Raw genomic sequence first — 25,108 nt, 5'->3', positions numbered from 1 at the left:
AGCAAACTCAAGGTGTTGAATGACCTACTCATGCTCCTAAAGATTTCAAATAAGCTTTGGAAACTATCGGACATAGAAAGGGGTTTGGATAATTTCAGAAAGTAGAGAGGTTGAGCAGTGAATGTAAATGGAAGGGTTTAGCAAAGTGATGGCTCTATCTCCTTCCATGCGAACAAAGTGCTGTAGATTTTTCTTTTAACCAACATTTGCCTCTAGCAAGCTAAACTAAATTATTGTGAGCATCAAGGCACAAGAGAGGAAAGAGGCTGCCTGGAATTTTATTGCATATTTTCACATTACAGCATTCCAAGAACATGCAGGAGGAATAACACTGTGCTTTTGATATTTATGCTTATATATTTACACTTATATATGTTATATTTATGAGGTTAAGACAGATGCCAGAAACTATTTCTTTGTATCAATAGCTAGGAGAGGTCAGAGGTAAAGGTGGTTCAGACAGATTTATTTTATGAAACAGCTTATTGTTGCCATGCATTGGTATTCCATAAAGCTGATATTAAATAAGACAAAGGGGGTTCTTCATTTAGATCCATTTGGTGATCAATTTTTAACTTTTCACATACTCACACATAAACAAGAATTGGCTAGTGTGCAAGTATTTATAGTACACTGCAACAGATTAAGAGGACATCAAATAAATTAACTCGATATGAAATAATAATTTGCCAATACATTTGGACATACATATGAAGGTTATATTACTTCTCCCTTATCGACAAATATGTTTTTATTTTCAGGTCTCTAACTTTCTCAAAATGTACATTACTGGGAATGAAAAATCTGTCATGAAAAAAACAGAAATGATCATTTTACAATCATTTGTAATTTGGTATATGTGAAGTGTATAATCCCCAATGATTGTCTACACAGTTCTAGCCAATTCAGAATGTCTTCTTTTTTGGAAGCTACTTTCCGTCCGTACATCATCTACCAACAAGAGCTGTGGTGACAACATACGCGTCATTTGCAGTAGATGAGAATTTTTTTCATTGAATCAGAAATGGACAGTACTCTTTTTAAAGATGGCAGATAATACAAAATAAGAGCTTTGTAAATTTAATTTATGCTACAGGTCAAGAAAAAAAATACTGTAACATGCACTTATTCCTTGTATATTTTAAATGATCCAAACTGATGTTTTCTCTCTTTTCAAAATATTCAAAATTCAAAATAATATTAAACAAAGACTAGAATGCATTAAATCTCATTTTCAACAGCTTATTTTCTCATGATTAAGTATTCTGGAAACAACACAAATACTAAATCATGGCAAGGTTCCATAGAGAGACAAAATAGTCCATTAAACAAGAGTCCATTGTCCCAGAGAAAGTGTGTAGAAAAATCACATTAGCAGTTTTATGATGTACATAAGAAGGAGGCATATGAGAATCAAAGTAAAATTGACAAATAGTTCCCGAAGATTTCGACGGGCTTGTGGGTTCACTTCAATTGTAGAGGCTCTCCTCATGGCAGAGCGGGTTATCTGCTGAACCTTATCCATGCTGATGCAAGCAGAGGTTATAAGAGGTATGAAGACAAGTGTAAGAGGTTGTAGAAAATGCAGAAGATGCTTCTGTTCTCTAGAAGATCTAATAAGGCAGGCAGAAGAAATGTGCAGAAGTGAAAAATGAAGGAAATAAAAGTGCAGTGCTCAATACTACAGACATTATCATTAATTGAACAAAATAAGGGATGGAGAATTTATTTTGTTAATTTGGATAAACAAATTTAAAAATGCTGGCATTTTTCCCACTATTTTTGGGTTGCGTGATTATTCGAAATATTTTGTGAACACTACTGTTTTCAGGAAGCAGTGGTATTTATTGCAACATTTCTGACAGTACACATATCTTCACAAATACTACTTTTTTCATGAAGTGCAGTATTCCCTGTCTGGGAAGGTGATTTTAAAAAAACAACCTATCACTGGATTTTTCTTAAAGTTTCCCTGTACCACCTTCCTCAAGCTAGAGAAGTTCAATGCCTGAAAATGGTACGAACTTAGATATTTAGGAGATTGCATATTTCCATTACTGGGCAAAACCAAAATATTTCAAAACAATGTGGTGCAAGATAGTTCCATTGTTCTATCCCCAGTTTGAGAATTCTGCAACTTTAGAAACCAATGGTTTTACACTTTTCATGATATAGCTAATTGTGAGATTCCCATATAAAGCTTATTCAGCTCATGACGTTCTGTGCCCAGCAGCATCATCTAAAGATTAAATGTATTAATGAGAGTTCCTAAAGATGTACTGAAATGAAATTTGATCAGATTGCAGATGAAAGTTTACAAATGGGATTATTTGCAGTCTCATAATAGGCTTCACAACTTGAAAACAAACCATTTCAATGGAAGTAAATTGTACTATTAAATGAGAACTTTATATCAGTTATGGAGACATGAGTTTGAGATCCAGTTTTGTTTACTTCATGAGCTGTGCAATCGACTTTCTTTAGTCCAAATTCCTAATTCACTTTCTCAGCAATATAACAGAATCAGTCAACGCAAATGTATTTGAATGGATACACTGATTGCTTGATGGACTGTCTTTCCCTTCGTAATCTAAAAAGTGAGAGTTGAGCTAAACCTGCACCCCCCCCCCCCCCCAACCCAACTCCCCCAGGCAGGGAGAGGAAGCTCCATGAGAACTGCTGGCCAATTGACAAGCAGAGCAAGATGTCAATACTGGCCATTGCTGGGATGGAAAAGAAGGCCTGAAGAAGAAGATAATGAAATGTGAGGCTGGATGAACACAGCAGGCCAAGCAGCATCTCAGGAGCACAAAAGCTGACGTTTCGGGCCTAGACCCTTCATCAGAGAGGGGGATGGGGGGAGGGAACTGGAATAAATAGGGAGAGAGGGGGAGGCGGACCGAAGATGGAGAGTAAAGAAGATAGGTGGAGAGAGTGTAGGTGGGGAGGTAGGGTGGGGATAGGTCAGTCCAGGGAAGACGGACAGGTCAAGGAGGTGGGATGAGGTTAGTAGGTAGCTGGGGGTGCGGCTTGGGGTGGGAGGAAGGGATGGGTGAGAGGAAGAACCGGTTAGGGAGGCAGAGACAGGTTGGACTGGTTTTGGGATGCAGTGGGTGGGGGGGAAGAGCTGGGCTGGTTGTGTGGTGCAGTGGGGGGAGGGGATGAACTGGGCTGGTTTAGGGATGCAGTAGGGGAAGGGGAGATTTTGAAACTGGTGAAGTCCACATTGATACCATCACCTCAGGGGACCTCCCACCCACAGCCTCCAACCTCATTGTTCCCCAACCCCGCACGGCCCGTTTCTATCTCCTTCCCAAAATCCACAAACCTGCCTGCCCTGGTCGACCCATCATCTCAGCCTGCTCCTGCCCCACCGAACTCATCTCCACCTATCTGGACTCCATTTTCTCCCCTTTGGTCCAGGAACTCCCCACCTACGTCCGTGACACCACCCACGCCCTCCACCTCCTCCATGACTTCCAATTCCCTGGCCCCCAACACCTCATATTCACCATGGACGTCCAGTCCCTGTACACCAGCATTCCGCATGGAGATTGCCTCAAGGCCCTCCGCTTCTTCCTGTCCCGCAGGCCCGACCAGGCCCCCTCCACCGACACACTCATCCGCCTAGCTGAACTCGTCCTCACACTCAACAACTTCTCTTTTGACTCCTCCCACTTCCTACAGACTAAGGGGGTGGCCATGGGCACCCGCATGGGCCCCAGCTATGCCTGCCTCTTTGTAGGTTACGTGGAACAGTCCCTCTTCCGCACCTACACAGGCCCCAAACCCCACCTCTTCCTCCGGTACATTGATGACTGTATCGGCGCCGCCTCTTGCTCCCCAGAGGAGCTCGAACAGTTCATCCACTTCACCAACACCTTCCACCCCAACCTTCAGTTCACCTGGGCCATCTCCAGCACATCCCTCACCTTCCTGGACCTCTCAGTCTCCATCTCAGGCAACCAGCTTGTAACTGATGTCCATTTCAAGCCCACCGACTCCCACAGCTACCTAGAATACACCTCCTCCCACCCACCCTCCTGCAAAAATTCCATCCCCTATTCCCAATTCCTCCGCCTCCGCCGCATCTGCTCCCACGATAAGACATTCCACTCCCGCACATCCCAGATGTCCAAGTTCTTTAAGGACCGCAACTTTCCCCCCACGGTGATCGAGAACGCCCTTGACCGCGTCTCCCGCATTTCCCGCGACACATCCCTCACACCCCGCCCCCGCCACAACCGCCCCAAGAGGATCCCCCTCGTTCTCACACACCACCCTACCAACCTCCGGATACAACGCATTATCCTCCGACACTTCCGCCATTTACAATCCGACCCCACCACCCAAGACATTTTTCCATCCCCTCCCCTGTCTGCTTTCCGGAGAGACCACTCTCTCCGTGACTCCCTTGTTCACTCCACACTGCCCTCCAACCCCACCACACCCGGCACCTTCCCCTGCAACCGCAGGAAATGCTACACTTGTCCCCACACCTCCTCCCTCACCCCCATCCCAGGCCCCAAGATGACATTCTACATTAAGCAGAGGTTCACCTGCACATCTGCCAATGTGGTATACTGCATCCACTGTACCCGGTGCGGCTTCCTCTACATTGGGGAAACCAAGCGGAGGCTTGGGGACCGCTTTGCAGAACACCTCCGCTCAGTTCGCAACAAACAACTGCACCTCCCAGTCGCAAACCATTTCCACTCCCCCTCCCATTCTCTTGACGACATGTCCATCATGGGCCTCCTGCACTGCCACAATGATGCCACCCGAAGGTTGCAGGAACAGCAACTCATATTCCGCCTGGGAACCCTGCAGCCATATGGTATCAATGTGGACTTCACCAGTTTCAAAATCTCCCCTTCCCCTACTGCATCCCTAAACCAGCCCAGTTCATCCCCTCCCCCCACTGCACCACACAACCAGCCCAGCTCTTCCCCCCCACCCACTGCATCCCAAAACCAGTCCAACCTGTCTCTGCCTCCCTAACCGGTTCTTCCTCTCACCCATCCCTTCCTCCCACCCCAAGCCGCACCCCCAGCTACCTACTAACCTCATCCCACCTCCTTGACCTGTCCGTCTTTCCTGGACTGACCTATCCCCTCCCTACCTCCCCACCTACACTCTCTCCACCTATCTTCTTTACTCTCCATCTTCGGTCCGCCTCCCCCTCTCTCCCTATTTATTCCAGTTCCCTCCCCCCATCCCCCTCTCTGATGAAGGGTCTAGGCCCGAAACGTCAGCTTTTGTGCTCCTGAGATGCTGCTTGGCCTGCTGTGTTCATCCAGCCTCACATTTCATTATCTTGGAATCTCCAGCATCTGCAGTTCCCATTATCTCTGAAGAAGAAGATAATGGATGCACTGTTTACAGGTATGTTTGGCATTATTTGGCCAGGAAGAGATCTGGGTCTTTGACAAATCAGGGAAGGGAGTGAGGGGTCAGGTATTAGAGGCCTGAGCAGGCAGCACAATGCAGTGTAATCTTAGCTAGCCACCTGTTGTGTTGTCTGTGTTCCTCTGTCTTCATGCATGTATAAAAGATTATGTGGATCTGTGTAAATGTATTGCGCTCTTTTACACAAGGATATTTTATTAAGGAAAATGTACAGCGAACAACAGCAAAAATATTGGACCCGCAAAAATCTCAAATGGAGTCACAGTCTGAAGAATGTTGAAGGAGAGGTCACATGGCTCAGTCTGAGTGGGATAGGATTGTTGCATTTCTGATCCAAGAGAGACGGTATATAAAACCTTACTTGAGTAGCAAAAGTCGACATTTCGGGCCGAGACACTTCATCAGACAGGGGGATGGGAAGAGGGTTCTGGAATAAATAGGGAGAGAGGGGGAGGCGGACCAAAGATGGATAGAGGAGAAGATGGTAGGTTAGGGAGGCGGGGACGAGCTAGGCTGGTTTTGGGATGCAGTGGGGGAAGGGGAGATTTTGAAGCTTGTGAAGTCCACATTGATACAATTGGACTGCAGGATTCCCAAGCGGAATATGAGTTGCTGTTCCTGCAACCTTCGGGTGGCATCATTATGGCACTGCAGGAGGCCCAGGACGGACATGTCGTCTAAGGAATGAGAGGGGGAGTTAAAATGTTTCGCGACTGGGAGGTGCAGTTCTTAATCTGTTCTTCCTCTCACCTATCCCCTCCTCCCACCTCAAGCCGCACCTCCATTTCCTACCTACTAACCTCATCCCACCTCCCTGACCTGTCCATCCTCCCTGGACTGACCTATCCCCTCCCTACCTCCCCACCTATACTCCTCTCTCCACCATCGGTCCGCCTCTCCCTATTTATTCCAGAACCCTCTCCCCATCCCCCTCTCTGATGAAGGGTCTAGGCCCGAAATATCAGCTTTTGTGCTCCTGAGATGCCGCTTGGCCTGCTGTGTTCATCCAGCTTCACACTTTGTTATCTTGGATTCTCCAGCATCTGCAGTTGCCATGATCTCTGAGTAGCAAAAATTCATTGTTCTTTCTGCTTGCAACTCCTTTTAGAAAGTTGAGCTGAAAACTCACTTAAAGTCGTCTCAGGAAGATTTCCTGAGGGTTTTCTTGAAATTTACCCCACCATCTGAAGCAAAGGGATTTCTGCCAATTAAAACTGTTTCAAGATTTTACTTCAATGTTAGCAGCTTGTGTGTGCAGAATAATTTTGGAATCAGGCATCATTTGGGATTACATATTATTTACTTTTTCCTCCCTTGAGTTTAGCTATTACTTGGCCCAAGTACTTTCAGGTTGACTTTCTGAAGAGTTTACATTGTTTTAAATTTCTCCTCAGAGTATTTTTTTTAAGCAAGGGAGATATATTTCTGCAACACCCAAACTGTTTGTTCATAATCCCTGTGTCTTTGTGGAGAGTAGGTTTGTTTTTGCTCATGAGCAACATATTTATTGTTGACAAAAGAAATTTGTTTGAGACCACTTCTTAATACTGAACCTCTTAAGACTGGGAGCGTGTAATTGAAAGTATCACTAACCGGGCTAAATGTAAAATTTGTTGCTGCCACTGGACGTGTGGATTTATAAAAACTGGCTTTCCTCCAACCTCAGTCAAAGTACTTTTTAAAGCTTCTTATTCCCTTGATGTCAATTAGAGTTAACTTCAGTTGTCTCATGGTCTTGTTGGTAATCTTTGAGATCTGTGTCTGTGATTGGCAGGAAGTCTTCCCAAAGCTGTGCGGTCATGAATGTGTATTAGAAATTCTGTGATTTTCTATGTACTTCCCAAAGGGCTGGCACATTTCAAGTGAGACCTTGATACTAAATGATGCTGACTGTCATTTCTGGAAATGTGGATGAGTTTCTGACTCACATCATTACTTAATGAAAACACCCAAAGTTAAAGTGGACTGATTATTGTCAAAGATCTATCTCTTTTCCTGCGGCTTTAATCTGCAACTATGGAATGTGGCAATTCTAAACTAACTAAATTATTCATATTTTTGTTCTCAATATTATGAATTATTCTTCTTTGGCTTCCTTAAATTAATATGTTCTAAATTGAAAATAAGTAGCATTTAATTTACTGAACTGACACCTTGCCCTGTAATTTAAATTTAAAATGACTGAAGGGATACCCATTTGATGGTTATCTTCATCTTAAATGAAGTGATTTTGGGCAGATTGGATACCGTTGCAAGTCACAACACAATCACTGAAATAACCTTGATCTATTGGGACAAACATTTTTTAAATTAGAAAAAGAACTGGGCAACCATTCAATCAGTTGATTAGTTGGTATGTTTCAAACTGATTGTAAGTTTCCATTTAATGTTGAAGATAGATGTACAAATTCAGTCTGATGTAAAAGATGATTTCTTGAGTTTCGGAACTTTGTCATGGAAATATCAAAATACCTGCCTTCATATTTGTACAAAAATTTATACGGACCCAAATAATTGCATTGTGATCTTTTAAACAAAGGACACTTTACTTAGGTGTGGACTTGATGGGCTGAATGGTCATTTCCACACTATAGGGATTCTAAGATTTCATGACTCTGAAAAGCAGCAGCCAAAAATATTTATTAAAAGCCACTGCAGAAAGAAAGTTGCACCCTGGCTAGGTTAAAAATCATTTTCCAAAGTTGCAAGACATTTTTTAGAAAGTCAAGATCACAGTGAAATCAAATCTAACATGCAAGAATTTGCAAAATGGTGCAGTTGGTTACAAACAAAATTAGAGTTCAGGTATAGACCTTAATCGAGTTGTTAGCAATCTCGTAATTTATTCTGAAATACTGTATTTCACACCTGCATCAACATTCTTTTCAGTATTCCTGTTAAAAGTAATTTACACACTTTCATACATGATCAAGGAGAAACGAGCTTTTTAACAGAACCAATAACACTACTCTGCGAGCCAGTAGATATACTTTTTTTTTCTACTGTGGCCTGACAGTTGGAATGAATAAACTGAGAAGTCTAAAGTGGATTGGAAATGTTAGGAATGCTGTGATCCACGCAACAGATTTTTCTTTCTGATTTATGTTGAAGGGCTTGTCTTTACTCTTTGAAGAAGACTCTTGACAGTGATCTATTTATAATTATTGTCTGAATTTATTTTATCCTTGTACTTTTGTCTCTATTTTCAAGGTCAGACAAAGTCAATTCTTTTGAATTTGTATCTATATGAATGAAAAATGCAATTTGGCATTGAAAATAACTTCGAGATTTTCCAAACAAACTAAATGGTCAGGCAGCAGTCGGGAAGCCCAGTTCTAAAGGACATATTACTATGACATTGGATTCACTTTGTGGTGTCTTATGTGACAGAAGTATGTATGTGAGCTGATTAGCTGTAGACAGAAGTTATCTGGCACTTTCCCATTATGTGATAGAACTTATAAATAGATTTGACATTTAGGTGGACAAACCAGATATTATTTTTAAAATAAGCCAACAAATGTCCTCAGCTATATAAATATATTCAAATCATTACATTATTTATTTAATGTAACTCAAATCAAATCACCATTTTTAATGAGCCATTAAATCAGAGGAAGTCAACCTATTTGTGTTGAATGGTCTTTGTGATCTATTGAAATTTGAGATTATAGTGCTACAGTGCTTTGCTTATGATCATAGTTCATCTGATCCTGGCTCGAACTCTACTTTCCAATAATACAATTCAGCTATCCTCAAAGTAGTGGCAAGCATTTACATAGCATAGTACACTCTATAAAACTTTGGAATGATACAAGGTCACCCACCAAATATAGTATAATTTATTGTGATCCATTTATGCTGTGACCATGAGTAGGGCATCCTTTTGATAACTAAGGATAGAACAGTTTCTCCTTTGATTGCCATTCTACATTAGACTGTTATTGAGTATGCTGTGGTTATTATCTGTTTTTACAGAGAGAAGTAATTCATTTTTATTAACTTACATAGACTGTAACTTTTCTGCTGCCGTTCAAGCACTCAATTTAAAAAAAAATGTATAGCAGAAAGGAGATTTGATTTTTTTTAAATTGGAGAACCTAACAGCAGTTTTAGTACAAAGCAATTTGGGGCTTTAAGAAGAAAGGTCGCTGTGAAGGTCTCACACTCATCATTTTACCCATTGCTAGATAAGCACGACAAATGGCTGTTAAAAGTTCATTTTGAGATGATAATCATTTAAAGGAAATGCCATACACAGAGGAATAATTTGTGGCCTATTATTAAAGACCTCAAGTAAGGTAGCTTCTTTAAAAACTCACCAGGCTTCTTCCAAATTTTTTTTTATGTGTATGCACAATTACACAGTGAAGAGTAGTGTAACAAATCCTCATGCATTAAAGTATAAATAGCTGTAGCTGTTTTTTGAGTGTATGTTTGATATCGACAGGGAGGAGATTCACACATTTTCTAAGACTAGCCGTGGGAACATTAACTTACATGACAGACCTTTATCATGGTTGCTAAGTTAATTAAGCTAACTGTCAATTAATATTGTGTTTTTCAAATAAGGCTTTTTTATGTGGCTAAATGACAAAAAAAGACTGTTTAAGTAGCCTAAGGCAGAAACTTGTTTTGTCCTCCAACAGTGAAACTGTTTATGAAAAGTTTAAAGTGAAGCAATAGTGTTCAGTTTTTTAAAAAAATGTATTGAGATTCTAGTGTTGGCTTATTTATTAAAAATAAAAATTTGAATTCAATGTTACAGTGATAGCAGAATAGACATCCGTTTGGAAGACAAAAACCACCTCTTACAGGTAAAGAGGTGTACAAATGTGAAAAACCTCATTGGGATCCTCCTAATCATTGTGTTAATTTATGGTTCTTCTTTGGTTCCTGACATTATCTTCAATACACCTATTGCCCAGTCCACTGGCTTTCTGACCATTGTCTTAGCCAGGAAATAAACCATTCATATCTTGGTTGCCCTAGAGTTTCTGACCATACATCCTCCCCACACAATTGATGTCTGCTTCTAACTTTCAGCTATTCATTTGTCAACTCCAGATTTGACCATTGCAGTGTTAACTTGGAAGCTCTCCTTTATCTTCAATTCCTGTAAACCATTTGCTTAAACTTCCAAACTCATCTGCTCACACCCAATGTCACATCAAATTCAAGGTTCTTACTGCCATGTCTTTATTAACCCCATCTAGTTTCCTCTTCTTTCATGCCCACATTCATTCCTGCCTTTGTAAAGTCTTCTCATTTACTTCATAGGTCTGACTCTGCATTAATCTTTGTCTTTGACTTCTTACCCACAACACTTCATTTATAAACAGTGTTCTAAGAAATCTAGGAGTGAAGTACAATCTTTTTTTTCCTACCTCTGTGCAAAGTATTTTTTTAGGACCCTGGTTGGACAGGATGTGAACAGATTGAAAGAATTTAGATTTGCTTATTTTACAGCATGTTATCACCACCATGGGACTTGAGAAGAACATTTGAAGTGGATGTATAGAGTCACAAATGTTTAACAGCTGGCTACATTCAGTGCCATATGACCTAAATCACTGTAACACAACGACCGGAATGCAGATACTACTCTGCTGATAATTCTGTCACACGCTCTTTATGGAGTGTGTTTACTTCCTAAGGTTCCATTACTGCACAGAATGTGATCTAACAGTGAAATTATTCAGGACACAGCCAACTGATATTTTCATTCCTTATTATAAATAAAGGATTCAAAAAATTTAGAAGCATTGTTGAAACATTATTTAGAGTGGAGTTTTCATTCTGAAATGAATCACTAGCCTATGCCACAAAAAAGCAGACCACTATTTTTAAATCAGATATCAGAGTGTCTACTGTTTTAGTTTTGTAATAAAAGGTACAAATCAAAACATGATTTTGTAAGTTGAACATTTTTATTGCTTTAGGGCTCCTTTATTATAGTGAAAATTAAACTGATATATAGTCCATTATGATCATTAACAGGCAAGTTAAGCACCATGTTTAATTAAATCACTAACTTAAATAGTTTTGGAAACTTGGCTATCTTGGCTTCATTAAATTTTCTACCACAGATTTTTTGATTAACAAATTGGAGTTGAGCACAAAGATGAATACCATAAATTAAACAAAAATGCTGGAACTATTCAACAGGTCCTACAGCATCTGTGAAGAGAGAAACGACGTTAGTTTTTCAGGTTGATGACATTCCATGAGAACTCTGAAAGGTTATTAACTCAATGTTGTGGGACTCTACAAATCCAGAACCACAGGATAATGATTTGGGGATGGGGTTCAAATGACACTATGACAGATGGTGACATTTAAGTTTAATAACATCTGGGATTAAAAGCTAGTCTAACGGTGACCAGGCAGTTGTCATTCAAAAAACCCACCTGCCTTTTATATGTCCTTTATACTATCATCCACATCTACTTCCCTTCGGTCGTCCAGCCTATACAGAATTCCACAAATACCACACTGTGTTTGACTCTTAACTACCAGTTAATGGGCAACAGGGGATGGGCAACAAATGCTGGTTTTTCGATGATACTGACGTCCCATACACAAATAAAGAATTAATAACAAAAAATATAGCTCACTTTCATTCATAAGACCGAGCTTCCCATTTCAACAGTTCTAGAAACTTCCTTGCACTCAATGTTTTCGTTACAGTCCCAGAAAAAAAACAAATGTCAAACAATCAGTGATTCTACTGTATTGATGACATGTTTTATTTATGTTCTGCCATTAATTTTTCATAAACCCAACTTAATATATATATTGTGAGCGGTGAAACATACATTTCAATAGTACAACTGGTGCTAGTACTGGAGAAAGTGGGGCCGTGTTGTTGGGATAAGCTACACCTGAACGATGCTGGGTCCAGTGTTCTATTAAGCTGCTAAGAAGGGAAATTGAGAGTTTAAAACTAATTAATGAGACAAAGGAGTCAAATTTGAGAAGGTATGGTAAAACAAAGTAAAGACAAGGTGAGAGAAAAAAGTATTTATGCAGAGAATGATAAACAGAACATGACAGGAATTGGTAGTGATTACAAATCTAACAATAAATTAATAGATAAGGCTAGAGGTTACAAAAGGAGGAAACTAAAGACTCTGTAGTTGAGTGTATGCGGGCATTTGAAATAAAATAGATAAGCTGCCATCGCAAACAAATAATTAAGTACATCTGATAATCATCGCAGAGACATATCTGCAAAATGCAGGCATGGTTCGAATAGAGATGATAAATGATGAACATAGGAATCACTTGTAAGAGTGGTGTACAGTCCCTTCCAAAGGTACCCACATGGTGGAATGGGGTATAAAGAAAGAAAAAATGGAAGCTTATCAGAAAAGTAAAGCAGTGATCATGAAAAAATTTAATCTAAGTATAGATCAGAGAAATCATATGGTGGTCTAAATGAAGAGTTCATACAACATTTTCAGGATAATTTCTTAGAATGTTGTGAATTGTTTAAGTACTGCCTCTGGGTGACTTAAAGAGGAAACCAATGTCATTTGGAAGTGATCCAAATTTTGATAATGACGGTAATAAGTGAAAGTTTTTCAAATGAAGTGGGAAGCTGACAATTTTTATTGCCGCAGGAGTTTTTTGCCAAATTATTTGGGCAGTGTCCTGGAGATTAATTCCTGGAAAAAAGTAGAATAGCAACAGAGCAGAAGGTATATACTGGGATTCTATGGTGAGTTAGATCACTGATTTTATTATTTGGTGAGGAGGAAAAACAAACAGAGGTACCAACTGATGCTGATGCCTGCTCTCCAACCCCACACTGATTCAGCACAAGGAGCTGGGAGGAAGTGTGAGAGGAAGTGGCTGGTGCAGCATGGGATATTGTAGTTGCTTTTAGAAATGATTTAATGTGAAATAAAAGTGGGTCAGTCTGCTCATGTGTTGCCATATGTGTGCAGGACACAGTGACATCATGCAGCGTCTGTGTGAATGCATTCTGATCCTGTCATTGGTTAGCTGATGTCATTTTATGTTCAGAGCATTTAATCAAAAATCACACAACACCAGGTTATAGTCCAACAGAATAGTTCATCAATAGATCAACAGTTCATCAGAAATGGGGCTTCTCCACTATCCATCTTCTATCTGCCTCCCCCTCTCTCCCTATTTATTTCAGAACCCCCTTCCACTCCCCCATTTCACATGAAGGGTCTAGGTCCGAAACGTCAGCCTTCCTGCTCCTCTGATGCTGCTTGGCCTGCTGTGTTCATCCAGCTCCACACTTTGTTATCTCAGATTTTATTAGCTGTGAATGCTTTTGCGTTTTATTGCATTTTTCCCCAGATCCCAAGATATTCATTAAAATCCAAGCATAACCAGTACGAAAAATTCACAGGCAAGGGAGAAATATATGCACCCCAGACATATGGAGAACAAGTTTTGTGTTGGTAAATTTAAATAGGGGTACCAATATGAAATTTTTTGGACAATTCATAATATTGGCATATATAATGACCAGAGCAATTCTTGTCCCTGTCTTGTACCACCTAATATCAAATAACAGCATCTAGAACTCTCTGGGAATTCATTGCATTTCCCACCCAGGCATCCTTGTTCCAGTGAGTATTCACAGGGGCATAAGAAACATATGGCTTTGTCTGACTTCAATGTTTCTAAAGTCAAATTTCTATCTTGGACATGATTAAAATGTCATTAAGAAAATGCTTTGAAATTCTAAAGTGAAATTAGAACAATTGAGCTAAAACTGCAATATATTATTCTTCAGAAATAGATTCCAATTCAACATATTTTCCATTCTATTTATTGTAGCCTATATGGCAGAACCTGTGGCAAGGTATTTTTCACTATGCAGTGGGGACATTATAGATTTTTAAATGTCTTATTAATAGCACAGCATGTGTCATGAATATTCAGCTCCCACCTTACCAAACCTGCCAAACATCACAAATTCTTGACTTGGAAGTCAGAGGGGGTAGCTGGCAAATTCAGTTTGTCATATGTTCCAAAGGGCACTGGGCACCAACATCTCAGGCATAGCTCTGTAGTCACTGGTCTCTCCACAGCCCAGCATCCACAGTCATTGGACTGTGTCATGCTAGCCTTTATGAGCCCTCATGGCATTTTCCCAATCCACTGCACCTCAGGCTGTACTGGCAACTATCATTATAATGCTGCTGGAAGGCAACTGCACATCCTACCTCATGGACTGGACCAGGCTTTATCCCTGAGATATCTCTCTCCCTTTCATTGACATCTCTGTTCCCATTTATGGCAATAGGCTGGCCACCAATGTCTACTATAAACCACTGACTCCCACAGTTGCCTAGGCTGTGCATCCTCGCTCCCTGCTTTCTGTAAAGACTCTATTCCATTCTCCCACTTTCTTCATCTCTGTTGCATCTGTTCAGATGATGCCACCTTCCATACGGCCACGTTCTTCCTCAACTGAGGATTCTCTGTTACTGTGAATGACAGAGCCCTCAGCTATGTCCGAACCATTTCTCACATTTCGACCCTTACCTCCTGTCTTCATTCCAACACTGATAGGGTCCTAGGGCCTCACTTACCACCCCATCAGTATCCACATCTAAAAGATCATAAGCCACCATTTCTGCCACCTCCAGACATTCCCCTCCCCTCCCTTGTCAGTTCCCTCAGGGACACCTTGGTTCATTCCTCCTCCATTCCCAATTCCCTCCCACAGCACCCTTCCCAGCCAATTGCAGAAGGTGTAACACCTGCCTGGTTACTTCCTCCCTCCCCACTATCCAAGGCCCCAGAAACACCTTTCAGGTGAAGCAGTGATTTACCTGAACTTCCCTCAATCTAGTTGGCTATATTTGTTGTTCACAATCTCGTTTCCTATAAGTTGCAAAGATGAAACATAGACTGGGCGTCCAGTTTGTAGCACACCTACATGCTGTCCATAAAAATAACCCTGATCTTCCAATCGTCTGCCACCTCAACACACTACCATGTTCCCTGACCAATATCTCTGTCTCAGGCTTGCTGTAGCACAGTGAAGCCCTGTGCAAGTTTGAAGAACAGTGTCTCATTTTCCACTTGAGATCCTTGCAGCCTTCAGGACTCAATATCAAACACCTTCTCCCATGTCCTCAGCCCAAGCCCCCCCACATCAAACCCTGCAATCACAGGCTGATGCCAGAACCTACTCATTGTCAGCTCTTAGTCTCCTTGAATGACCTGTATCCAATCCTTTATCTGCCCAACTGCCTCTTCTCTCTCTGTGAGCTCCACCTCTATCTATTATTTATTGGTTTCTTTCCACAGATGCTGCCAGACTTGCTGAGTTTCTCCAGCAGTTTCTGTTTTTATCTCTGGGATCTTTACTTGCTGTTATGGAGTTCACTCACACTGAGTCTACCTGGATGCTCTCAGCATTCCTGTTTTGCGCACTTTGTTCCCTTAACCAGAGCAACTGCACTCATATTACTTCCAATTCTGAAGAAGACGCATTGTCATTTTGGATTTGAAACTCTAACTCTGTTTCTCCCTTAACAGATGCTGCCAGACCTGCTGGGTTTCTGTGTTTCATATTCCTACCGTATCACATTGTTGTTTAGTACAGGCACAAAGGCAGGAGCTTCTCTTGGATGTCAGCAGGCCTAGAATTTAGAAGGTTAAGGGGTAGTCTGATTGAAGTTTTCAAGAGATTAACAGGAAAAGACAGTGTGGATAAAGATAAACTATTTCCACTGGTTGGAGATTCTGGAACTAGGGAGGACAATCTGAGAATTAGGGCCGGACCATTCAGAAGAGATGTTAGGAAGTACTTCTACAAAGGATGTTGGATGTTTGGAAATCTCTTCCACAATCAGCACTGAAATCAGATTTGGTTGTTCATTTAAAATCTGAAATAAAAATACATTTTTGACAAGTAAAGGTATTAAGAGATATAGCTCAAAGGCCCGTGTGTGGAGTTAGGCCACAGATCAGATATCATCTCATTGAATGATGGAACAGGCTCATTCAGTGAGGGGCTGAATGGCCTACTTCTGTTCCAATGTTCCTAAGTAGCAGAGGGCTGGTGCCAAAGGGTCGGTACAGGAGCATGAGGCATGCTGTAATGTAGAGGAGAAAAACAGGAAGGGAATATAATGGAAATGAAATTCCAGTGTTCCTCTGCTTTCCCTGGAAACTCCTGGTTAGTTTTATAGTGTCTGGTAGCTGGCAGCAATGAGCTTCAGCATATATTCTAATAACTTCATGACTTCAGTGCTGAACTGAAAGTTTATGAAGGTAAAGTATCTGTAGCTATTCAGTGGAAAATTCTTGGCAGTAAAGATTGTTTGGATTCTTTTGGAACTCCGAGCACTACAGAAGTATTCTTTGATATTGAGTTAATTTGCACAGTGAAACAATCATTATCAAAACAACGTTAAAGTTTTGATCTCTCGTAGAAAAGTAAAGGAAAATGATTGAGAATAATGAGGCATTGGAATAGACAAGCAGATGGGATTTGGGCCACTGTTCATGTCGAGAATAAATTAAATAGCTCAATTCTATATTGTAACTTCTTTCTAATCCTGTATAGCTTGCAGTTTTTTGTAAAATATTCTCTTATTTCTTAACTGTAACTACTGTTAGTACGAAAGGTGCATACGAGAAAGTTAATTCACTTAAGTAATAACAAAAACATACTTGATCACAAATTTATATTGCACATCATTTACTATCATAATGAAAACAATCTGTTTTAAAATTGAAATGGATAAAATGCTTCTGATTTGTTGTTTGAAACATCAGAATAATGATGGCTTCTGTCATGCTGCATCTTCCATTCTGGGTTGTCTAGAATATTTTGTTTATTTATTATTGCCCCTGTCTCTCAAATTCTCTTCTTGGGTTACACAGTATTCTCTGTTGTAATCCTGGTAGAAAGAGGACTTGTCTCAACCCTCCACCAAATGGTCATGACTGAACCAATTGCTGGTGTTTGCTTCCATTTCTCACTCTCTTCCTGACAGGGATGTTACTTGGCCTTGGTTTAGAAATGCACAGTGTGTGGGTTGATAAGCATGAATCACGCACAAGCAATCCGTGGAGTGCAGTTGTAAATAACTCACGCATCATTATACACTTTGCCTTGTGTTTCATATGCGGTTTCATTTTCTATATCAACCATTTCTGTAAAAGGCTAATATCAATTACAGATATGATAGGACATTAACAAGACTCTATAAAAATGCCTGTGCTGTGAAACATATTTGTATTTTCATTCGCAGGACTTTAGTGCTTCAAGATTATCTGAAATTCGGTCAGCATGAGGTTAACAGCACAATCAGGTTATGGGAACCTGAATTATGAAAATCACCTCTTAAATTGCTGTTGGCAATTTTATCTTAACAACTAAGCCTGAAGCCCAAAGTTGGTTACAATTATATTATGGTCAAAATTTCAATTTTGGGATTTTTTTTCTCACATTGCAAAGGACACCAGTGTACAAATTAAGAGGAAATTGCATCAGATTCAGCTTCTGTTGCAGGATCTTAACAGGGCAGCGTACTTGAGAAATCATCAGAGAAATTTGTTTGCCTGATTTATGACATTTCCAAATTTCTTCTAAAATATTGCCAGAAATTCAAGAGTTACAGGAATTAGATGTGCATTTCTTCTTCAATCTATGTATTTTACATTTTACCCCATGAATCTCTATATTTGCTATTTTCTTTGTAGTTATGATTACTCAGCATTGTTATTAATAGCTGTGATTCAAGTGGAAACAAACTTGACCTTTTGGACAGAATTTTATCACTCACTTTGGAGCCCCAGTGTTGGGAAATGAAATTGAGAATTGAGAGCCTGCTTTTACTGGTAGCAGGACCAACTCAGCAATTTTACCAGATGTGGGCTCCTAAAACGCTGCCTCCAGCCTCACAGTCCAATTAGGATGGATTTCTGAAGTTGCAAGCCCAATCAAAGGGCCACCAGCAGTAGAGCCTTTGTAGCCCCACTGAGAAATGTGGACACCGTGAGGCAGGTTGCGGCACAAGGGAGTGCATCAATAAGGAGGCATCTTTGCAAAGGTAAATGTCCTATTAAAATATCAAGTGTCAATCGGGTGCATAAGATCATAAGAACTAGGAGCAGGAGTAGGCCATCCGGTCCCTCGAGCCTGCCCCACCATTTAATAAGATCATGGCTGATCTTTTTGAGACTCAGCTCCTCTTAACTGCCCACTCACCATAACTCTTAATTCCTTTACTCTTCAAAAATTTATCTAGCCTTGCCTTAAAAACGTTCAGTAAGGTCGCTTCAGCCACTTCACTGGGCAGGGAATTCCACAAATTCACAACCCTTTGGGTGAAGAAGTTCCTCCTGATCTCAGTCCGACATGTGCTTCCCTTTATTTTGAGGCGATGTCTCCTAGTCCTAGTTTCACCTGCTAGCGGGAACAATCTCCCTGCCTCCACTTTATCTGTTCCCTTCATAATCTTCTATGTTTCTATAAGAGCTCCCCTCATTCTTCTGAATTCCAATGAGTATAATCCCAGTCTACTCAGTCTCTCCTCATAATCCAACCCTCTCAATTCTGGAATCAACCAAGGTAATCTCCTCTGCACCCCCTCCAGTGCTAGTATATCTCTTCTCGAGTAAAGAGACCAAAACTGCACACAGTACTCCAGGTGTGGCCTCACCAGGACCCTATACAGCTGCAGCGTAGCCTCCCTGTTTTTAAACTCCGTTCCTCAAGCAATGACAGACAAAATTCCATTTGCTTTTTTAATTACCTGCTGCATCTGCAATCCCACCTTCAGCGATTCATGCACAAGGACACCTAAGTCCCTTTGTACAGCAGCGTGCTGCAATTTTTTACCATTTAAAACATAGTCCATTTTGCTGTTATTCCTACCACAGTGGATGACCTCACACTTAGGTCTCTCTAGTTGACCCTTTGGGCCTGTAGGGGCAATCTTCCTTGCCTCTGGCCCCCTCGTTGGGACATGAAGCTTCCAGTCTCGATGGTCACATGATCAGTCTCAAGGAGGCCCACCTCTTTGCATCTGGCAATAAAATGTGAGGCTGGATGAACACAGCAGGCCAAGCAGCATCTCAGGAGCACAAAAGCTGACGTTTCGGGCCTAAACCCTTCATCAGAGAGGGGGATGGGGTGAGGGTTCCGGAATAAATAGGGAGAGAGGGGGAGGCGGACCGAAGATGGAGAGAAAAGAAGATAGGTGGAGAGAGTATAGGTGGGGAGGTAGGGAGCGGATAGGTCAGTCCAGGGAAGACGGACAGGTCAAGGAGGTGGGATGAGGTTAGTAGGTAGGAGATGGAGGTGCGGCTTGGGGTGGGAGGAAGGGATGGTTGAGTGGAAGAACAGGTTAGGGAGGCAGAGACAGGTTGGACTGGTTTTGGGATGCAGTGGGTGGAGGGGAAGAGCTGGGCTGGTTGTGTGGTACAGTGGGGGGAGGGGACGAACTGGGCTGGTTTAGGGATGCGATGGGGGAAGGGGAGATTTTGAAACTGGTGAAGCCCACATTGATACCATTAGGCTGCAGGGTTCCCAAGCGGAATATGAGTTGCTGTTCCTGCAACCTTCGGGTGGCATCATTGTGGCACTGCAGGAGGCCCATGATGGATGTGTCATCTAAAGAATGGGAGGGGGAGTGGAAATGGTTTGCGACTGGGAGGTGCAGTTGTTTGTTGCGAACCGAGCAGAGGTGTTCTGCAAAGCGGTCCCCAAGCCTCCGCTTGGTTTCCCCAATGTAGAGGAAGCCACACGGGGTACAGTGGATGCAGTATACCACATTGGCAGATGTGCAGGTGAATACCTCCCCACCTATACTCTCTCCACCTATCTTCTTTTCTCTCCATCTTTGGTCCGCCTACCCCTCTCTCCCTATTTATTCCAGAACCCTCACCCCATCCCCCTCTCTGATGAAGGGTCTAGGCCCGAAACATCAGCTTTTGTGCTCCTGAGGTGCTGCTGGGCCTGCTGTGTTCATCCAGCCTCACATTTTATTGTCTTGGATTCTCCAGCATCTGCAGTTCCCATTGTCACTCTTTGCATCTGGCAGTTGGTTCCCCCCACCCACCGACTTCCCTAACATAACAGTGGTTGACTTCCCTGTCAATAAAATGCCAGTGGGAAAATCATCCCTAATAGAGCTTTCAGTTATTTACCATGACTGCCCTCCTTTGTTTGGTGGGCAGCTGAAGTGCATCTGGTCTCACTGGCTTGAAACCACCCCAATGGCGGGAATGCCTTCGGTCCTGAGGCCCACTTCCTCCTGCCCCACCAGGAAATTCTTGTCTCTTGGCTCCTGGACGACACACAAGCTTCGAATCATTTTGAGATGTCTGATTTTTTGATGTGTATATTTTAAATTCTCAATTAGTATATTTGTCCAAAATGTTGTATTTGAAGAATAAATGTTCAGTTCTAATTAAATTCAAACTCTTGAGTAACATTTAAGGCAAATATTCTACTTGAGTAATTCTTTTTGAAAATATAGAATCCTTATTTTAACCCCATTCGCTCAAAGGAAATGATGCTGATTGGTGAAATAAAATGTCTACACCAAATGTTTCTTCCCTCATGATTTTAAACAACAAGCAGCATCAGGTCAGAAACTAAATAAAAATATTTCTTAATTTTTGAAGAACTTCTTGTGATCAAGTGCCAATGTTGGGTTTCCTTTGCACTCTTTCTGCCCCCTGTGTTTGGGCAGAATGGCTCAATTGGGTAACACTATTGATGTGGTATACATCGATTTCTAAAAGGCGTTCAGTACAGTGACACACAACAGATTTGTGAGGAAAGTTATTGGTTATGGGATAAAAGAGAAGGTGGCAAGGTGGAGACAAAATTGACTGACTGATTGGAAGCAGAGAGAAATGGTGAATGAATTCTTTTTTCAGGCTGGAGGAAAGTTTGTAGTGGAGTTCCGAGGGCTCAATATTGGGACAGTTGCTTTTCCTGATATATTTGAATAGTATAAATCTTGGTTTGCAGGGGAATACTTTAAAGTTTGCTGATGAACAAAACAATGGAGAATTGTAACTAAAAGGAGGACAGTAGAACTCCAAAGGGACATTGATGAATTGATGGAATGGGCAGAAAACTGGTAGATAAGGTTAAATGCAGAGAAGTATGAGCTGACATATTTTGGTAGGAAGAACATTGAAAGACAACATAAAATAGGTTTTTCAGTTCTAAAGGGGTTGCAGGAGCAGAGTGGTGCAGATACATATGTAGGCAGGAGAGGTGGAGAGAGCATTATGTGAATCATATTATCCTTGCTGATATTGATAGGAACATAGAGTGGAAGAGCAAGGAGGTTATGCTGAACTTGTACAAGACGCCAGTCAGACCTCAGCTGGAATATTGCCTGCAGTTTTGGGCATCGGACTGTAGGGAAAGAAGTGAACACATTGGATACAGGGTAGAAGACTGTTGGGAGAATGGTTCCAGGGATGAGAAACTTCAACTATGAAGATAGAGTGAAGAACTTGGGATATTTCTACTTGATGATCAGAGGCTAAGGGGAGATTGATAGAGGTTTTAAAAATCAGGAGTGGACTGGATAGAGTAGATCGCGAATTATTGTTCACATGAGAAAAAGTCTTTTCACTCAGTGAGTAATTATGATCAGGAATTCACTGCCTGGAAGTGTGGTGGAGACACTTTCAAGTGAGGCATTGAAGAAGGTATTCATAAGATTATTTGGAAAACAAAATTTGTGCTAGGATATGGGACCAAGTTGGAGCTTGGCACTGGGTGCAGTTGTTCATTTGAACAGCGGATGCAGGTGCAATAGGCCAAATGTGAGTCAATAATCAGCACATGCTAATGTCTCTGCAGGCTTCAGATAATTGAAAAAGATTTGCAGTTTCTACATAAAATGTGACAGTTAAAATGGCCAAGCCGTATTGCTGAGGGGTTTATGACTTTAAGCCTGCCTCAAAGTTGTTGAGTTGAAATTCAGGGCATATAATTTTTAATTTCACCAACAGTGTCTCTGGTCTCCAGAAAGTCTTCCTCAGCCAATTCTTTCTTGGGACGTGAGCATCTCTGGCAAGGCCAGCATTCATTGTCCAATCCGAACTACCCATGAGAAGGCAATTTTGTGCCACCTTGTGGAACTACTGAAACATTTGGTGAAGTAGACCATCTAGTATGAGGGAGCGAAATCCAACTTTTTGACTCAGTGACAGTGAAGGTAGAGCTGTAAAATTTAGGTCAGGAGAATATGAGGCTGAGAAGGGAACTTGCATTTAGTGGTGGTGTCCTCATATATCATTTCATTGGTCCAAGTCAGGATTTGAAAGGTGCTGCTAAAGGATCTTCCATGAGTTCCTGTGGAGCATCTTGTAAATGATAAACATTGCTGCCACTAATGTTGCGATGTTAGATAACAAGGTGTAGAGCCGAATAAACACAGCAGGCCAAGAGGCATCAGAGGAGCAGGAAGGCTGATGTTTCGGGCCTAGACCCTTCTTCAGAAATGCTGCTTGGCCTGCTGTGTTTATCCAGCTCTACACCTTGTTATCTCAGATGCTTCAACATCTGCTGTTCCTACTATTTCTGAAATAATGTTGCGATGTTGCCTGGCCAATAGCCCTGTGATGCTGGGGACATCACAAGGAGGCAGAGATGAAACATACCACAGGTACTTCAGGTTGCAAATGCTTCAACCTTGACTTTTTCACAAATGTGTAAAAATAATCAGTTTTGATTGCATAAATGTCACCATTTCCACAGTGGATTGAGTGGAGTACATCTCTTAGTCTTTCCGTTCGTTTGCCCTTCCTTCCTTTCCTCCCTTCAACAGCAGGTTCTCTTCATTCAATGGCTATGTTGTTACATGAACTTTTTTTTGACTCTCCCATATCTGGCAAGTGCTCTGTTGCTATGATGTCCAGCCAATCCATCTGGTTTAGCTATTACATAATGCAGTGCTTAAGTAAGGAGTAATTCTTTTGTATTTGCCTTTCCTCTTAATGCCTTTTGTTACATGGGATGACCCTGCAAATCTGTCAGCTTGATGGCAGTGTGTGTGGGGAGCAGAGGGTGGGAGAGAAACTTTATAGGAACTAGGTGGACATCAAGTATGTAATATTAACTTTCAGAAATGGTGCAAAATGGCCAAGAATAGAACAGCCACTCATTATGCACCAGTCCAATATTCCATTCATTAAAATCAATGCAAAATCAACAGAGTGAGAGATATGATCTGCGACTATTTCAACATTCCTTGTAAGTTCAAATCTTGCAGTCAGAGAAAATAATGGGCCAATGTAAACTATGTTATATGTATGTATTTGTTATGCAAAACTCTACAAACATCTTGCAAAGAAAAGAAAACTGAATCTGACAATAAAGCATTAAAATGTATAATGAAGATATTACAGTGATGTACTGGGAAGTACTCTGTGTAATCTCATTCATACCATGCTTTTGAATATATTGGTTTAAAAAGATAAAAATAGATTGGAATCTACTGTGGATGTCTGAAACAACCATTAATGGAAAATGTCAGTGGCATATTTATCACTTGAAGAATTACACTGTTGACGTGTAATCCAGAAAAAAATTGACAGTTTAACATTTATTTTTCAAAATTCAAATCTTTCCCTCCATTTCCAGTTAAAATGATGAAATATTGATTTCCTAAGCCAAGGTAGCTAGCTTTAGAGAAATGATTGTCAAGTAATATCAGGAGCTTAAATGCATTTTTAAAATGCGGAGCATTTTTGTGACAGTCACTAGTGAGTGACCTGAAGTTCCATCTGGTCTCGGTACTCAGACTCAAACATTGTTAGCATATTGCTTTTCATCATTCCCACAGCATAGAGACAGCTTTGCTTCAGAAAGTTAGTTTCTTGTATAGGAGGAAATTCATGATCGGTGTTCGACATTGAGGCAATCCTATCTTGTACTCTTAGTGGATATACACAATAATATTACATGCTCGCCAGTAATACAGCACGGTACCTATTGTTAAAAACATTTTTAAAGAAAATCATTTGACATGAATTGATTAGATAATTTTAATCAGTCTTAAGTAAACAGAGGCCATTAAATGTCAGTGTTACTTATTCATGATGTCATTGTGACAATGATATGGGTCTAATGCAACTTCTTTCTCCCTGCTAACAAAGACTGTGAGTCTCTCCTCTAATGTTTTATTGATTATTTGTGTCTTTTTGTCATTGATTTAGAGTGTTTAATGATTATTTTGAAAAATATTCTGAATTTGAAAGGATGGATATTCTTTTCACACTTATCCTCTTCTTCCTGGTTAACACTGATGCATGTAGAAAGACTGAACAAATACTTTCCAACGAGTAATGATTGCAAAAAGAGGTTGCATTAAAAACAAGTATTTTTTTAAAAATTTGATACCATCATTTTAAAACAAAAAATGTTAAATACAAGTCTGACAAATTCTTACCTCGGTGCGTTGGGGATATGAGCTGCCGGATGGCTGTGATCAGGGAGCTCTGAAGGACTGTACAGCTTCCCTCTGAATGGCAAAAAGTTTATTGGTATGAATCAAGTGGGTGTGGAAAAGCCCAACTTTAATAGGTGTGGTTATTATTGTCATAGACTGATTTTAAAGTTCTTATTGGATAAAAATCAAACGACTACTCCCAGCTGTGGTTCAGGGACCAAAAATGTGAAAGTCAGCTGCCACTATGACCTCACTCCCCAGCT

At 41.0% G+C, this 25,108-nt stretch overlaps 2 protein-coding genes across 3 annotated transcripts in view; one reads left to right on the top strand and one right to left on the bottom strand.

The window, feature by feature from the left end:
• The window catches only part of cep85l (centrosomal protein 85, like), a 284,881-nt gene that overhangs the window by 159,950 nt on the left and 99,823 nt on the right, over positions 1–25,108 (top strand). The gene's annotated exons all lie outside the window — the stretch shown is intronic.
• pln (phospholamban) lies at positions 452–24,938 on the bottom strand. Its single transcript, XM_048531737.1, has 2 exons — positions 24,846–24,938; positions 452–1,613 (listed from the first exon to the last, which is right to left on the bottom strand). Exon 2 carries the CDS (start codon positions 1,523–1,525, stop codon positions 1,367–1,369), a length of 159 nt encoding a protein of 52 aa, XP_048387694.1. The 5' UTR covers positions 1,526–1,613; positions 24,846–24,938; the 3' UTR covers positions 452–1,366.

Source organism: Stegostoma tigrinum, chromosome 4 (assembly GCF_030684315.1).
Source record: "Stegostoma tigrinum isolate sSteTig4 chromosome 4, sSteTig4.hap1, whole genome shotgun sequence".
Taxonomy (NCBI): Eukaryota; Metazoa; Chordata; class Chondrichthyes; order Orectolobiformes; family Stegostomatidae; genus Stegostoma; species Stegostoma tigrinum.
This window is presented reverse-complemented; position numbering and strand designations above follow the sequence as displayed.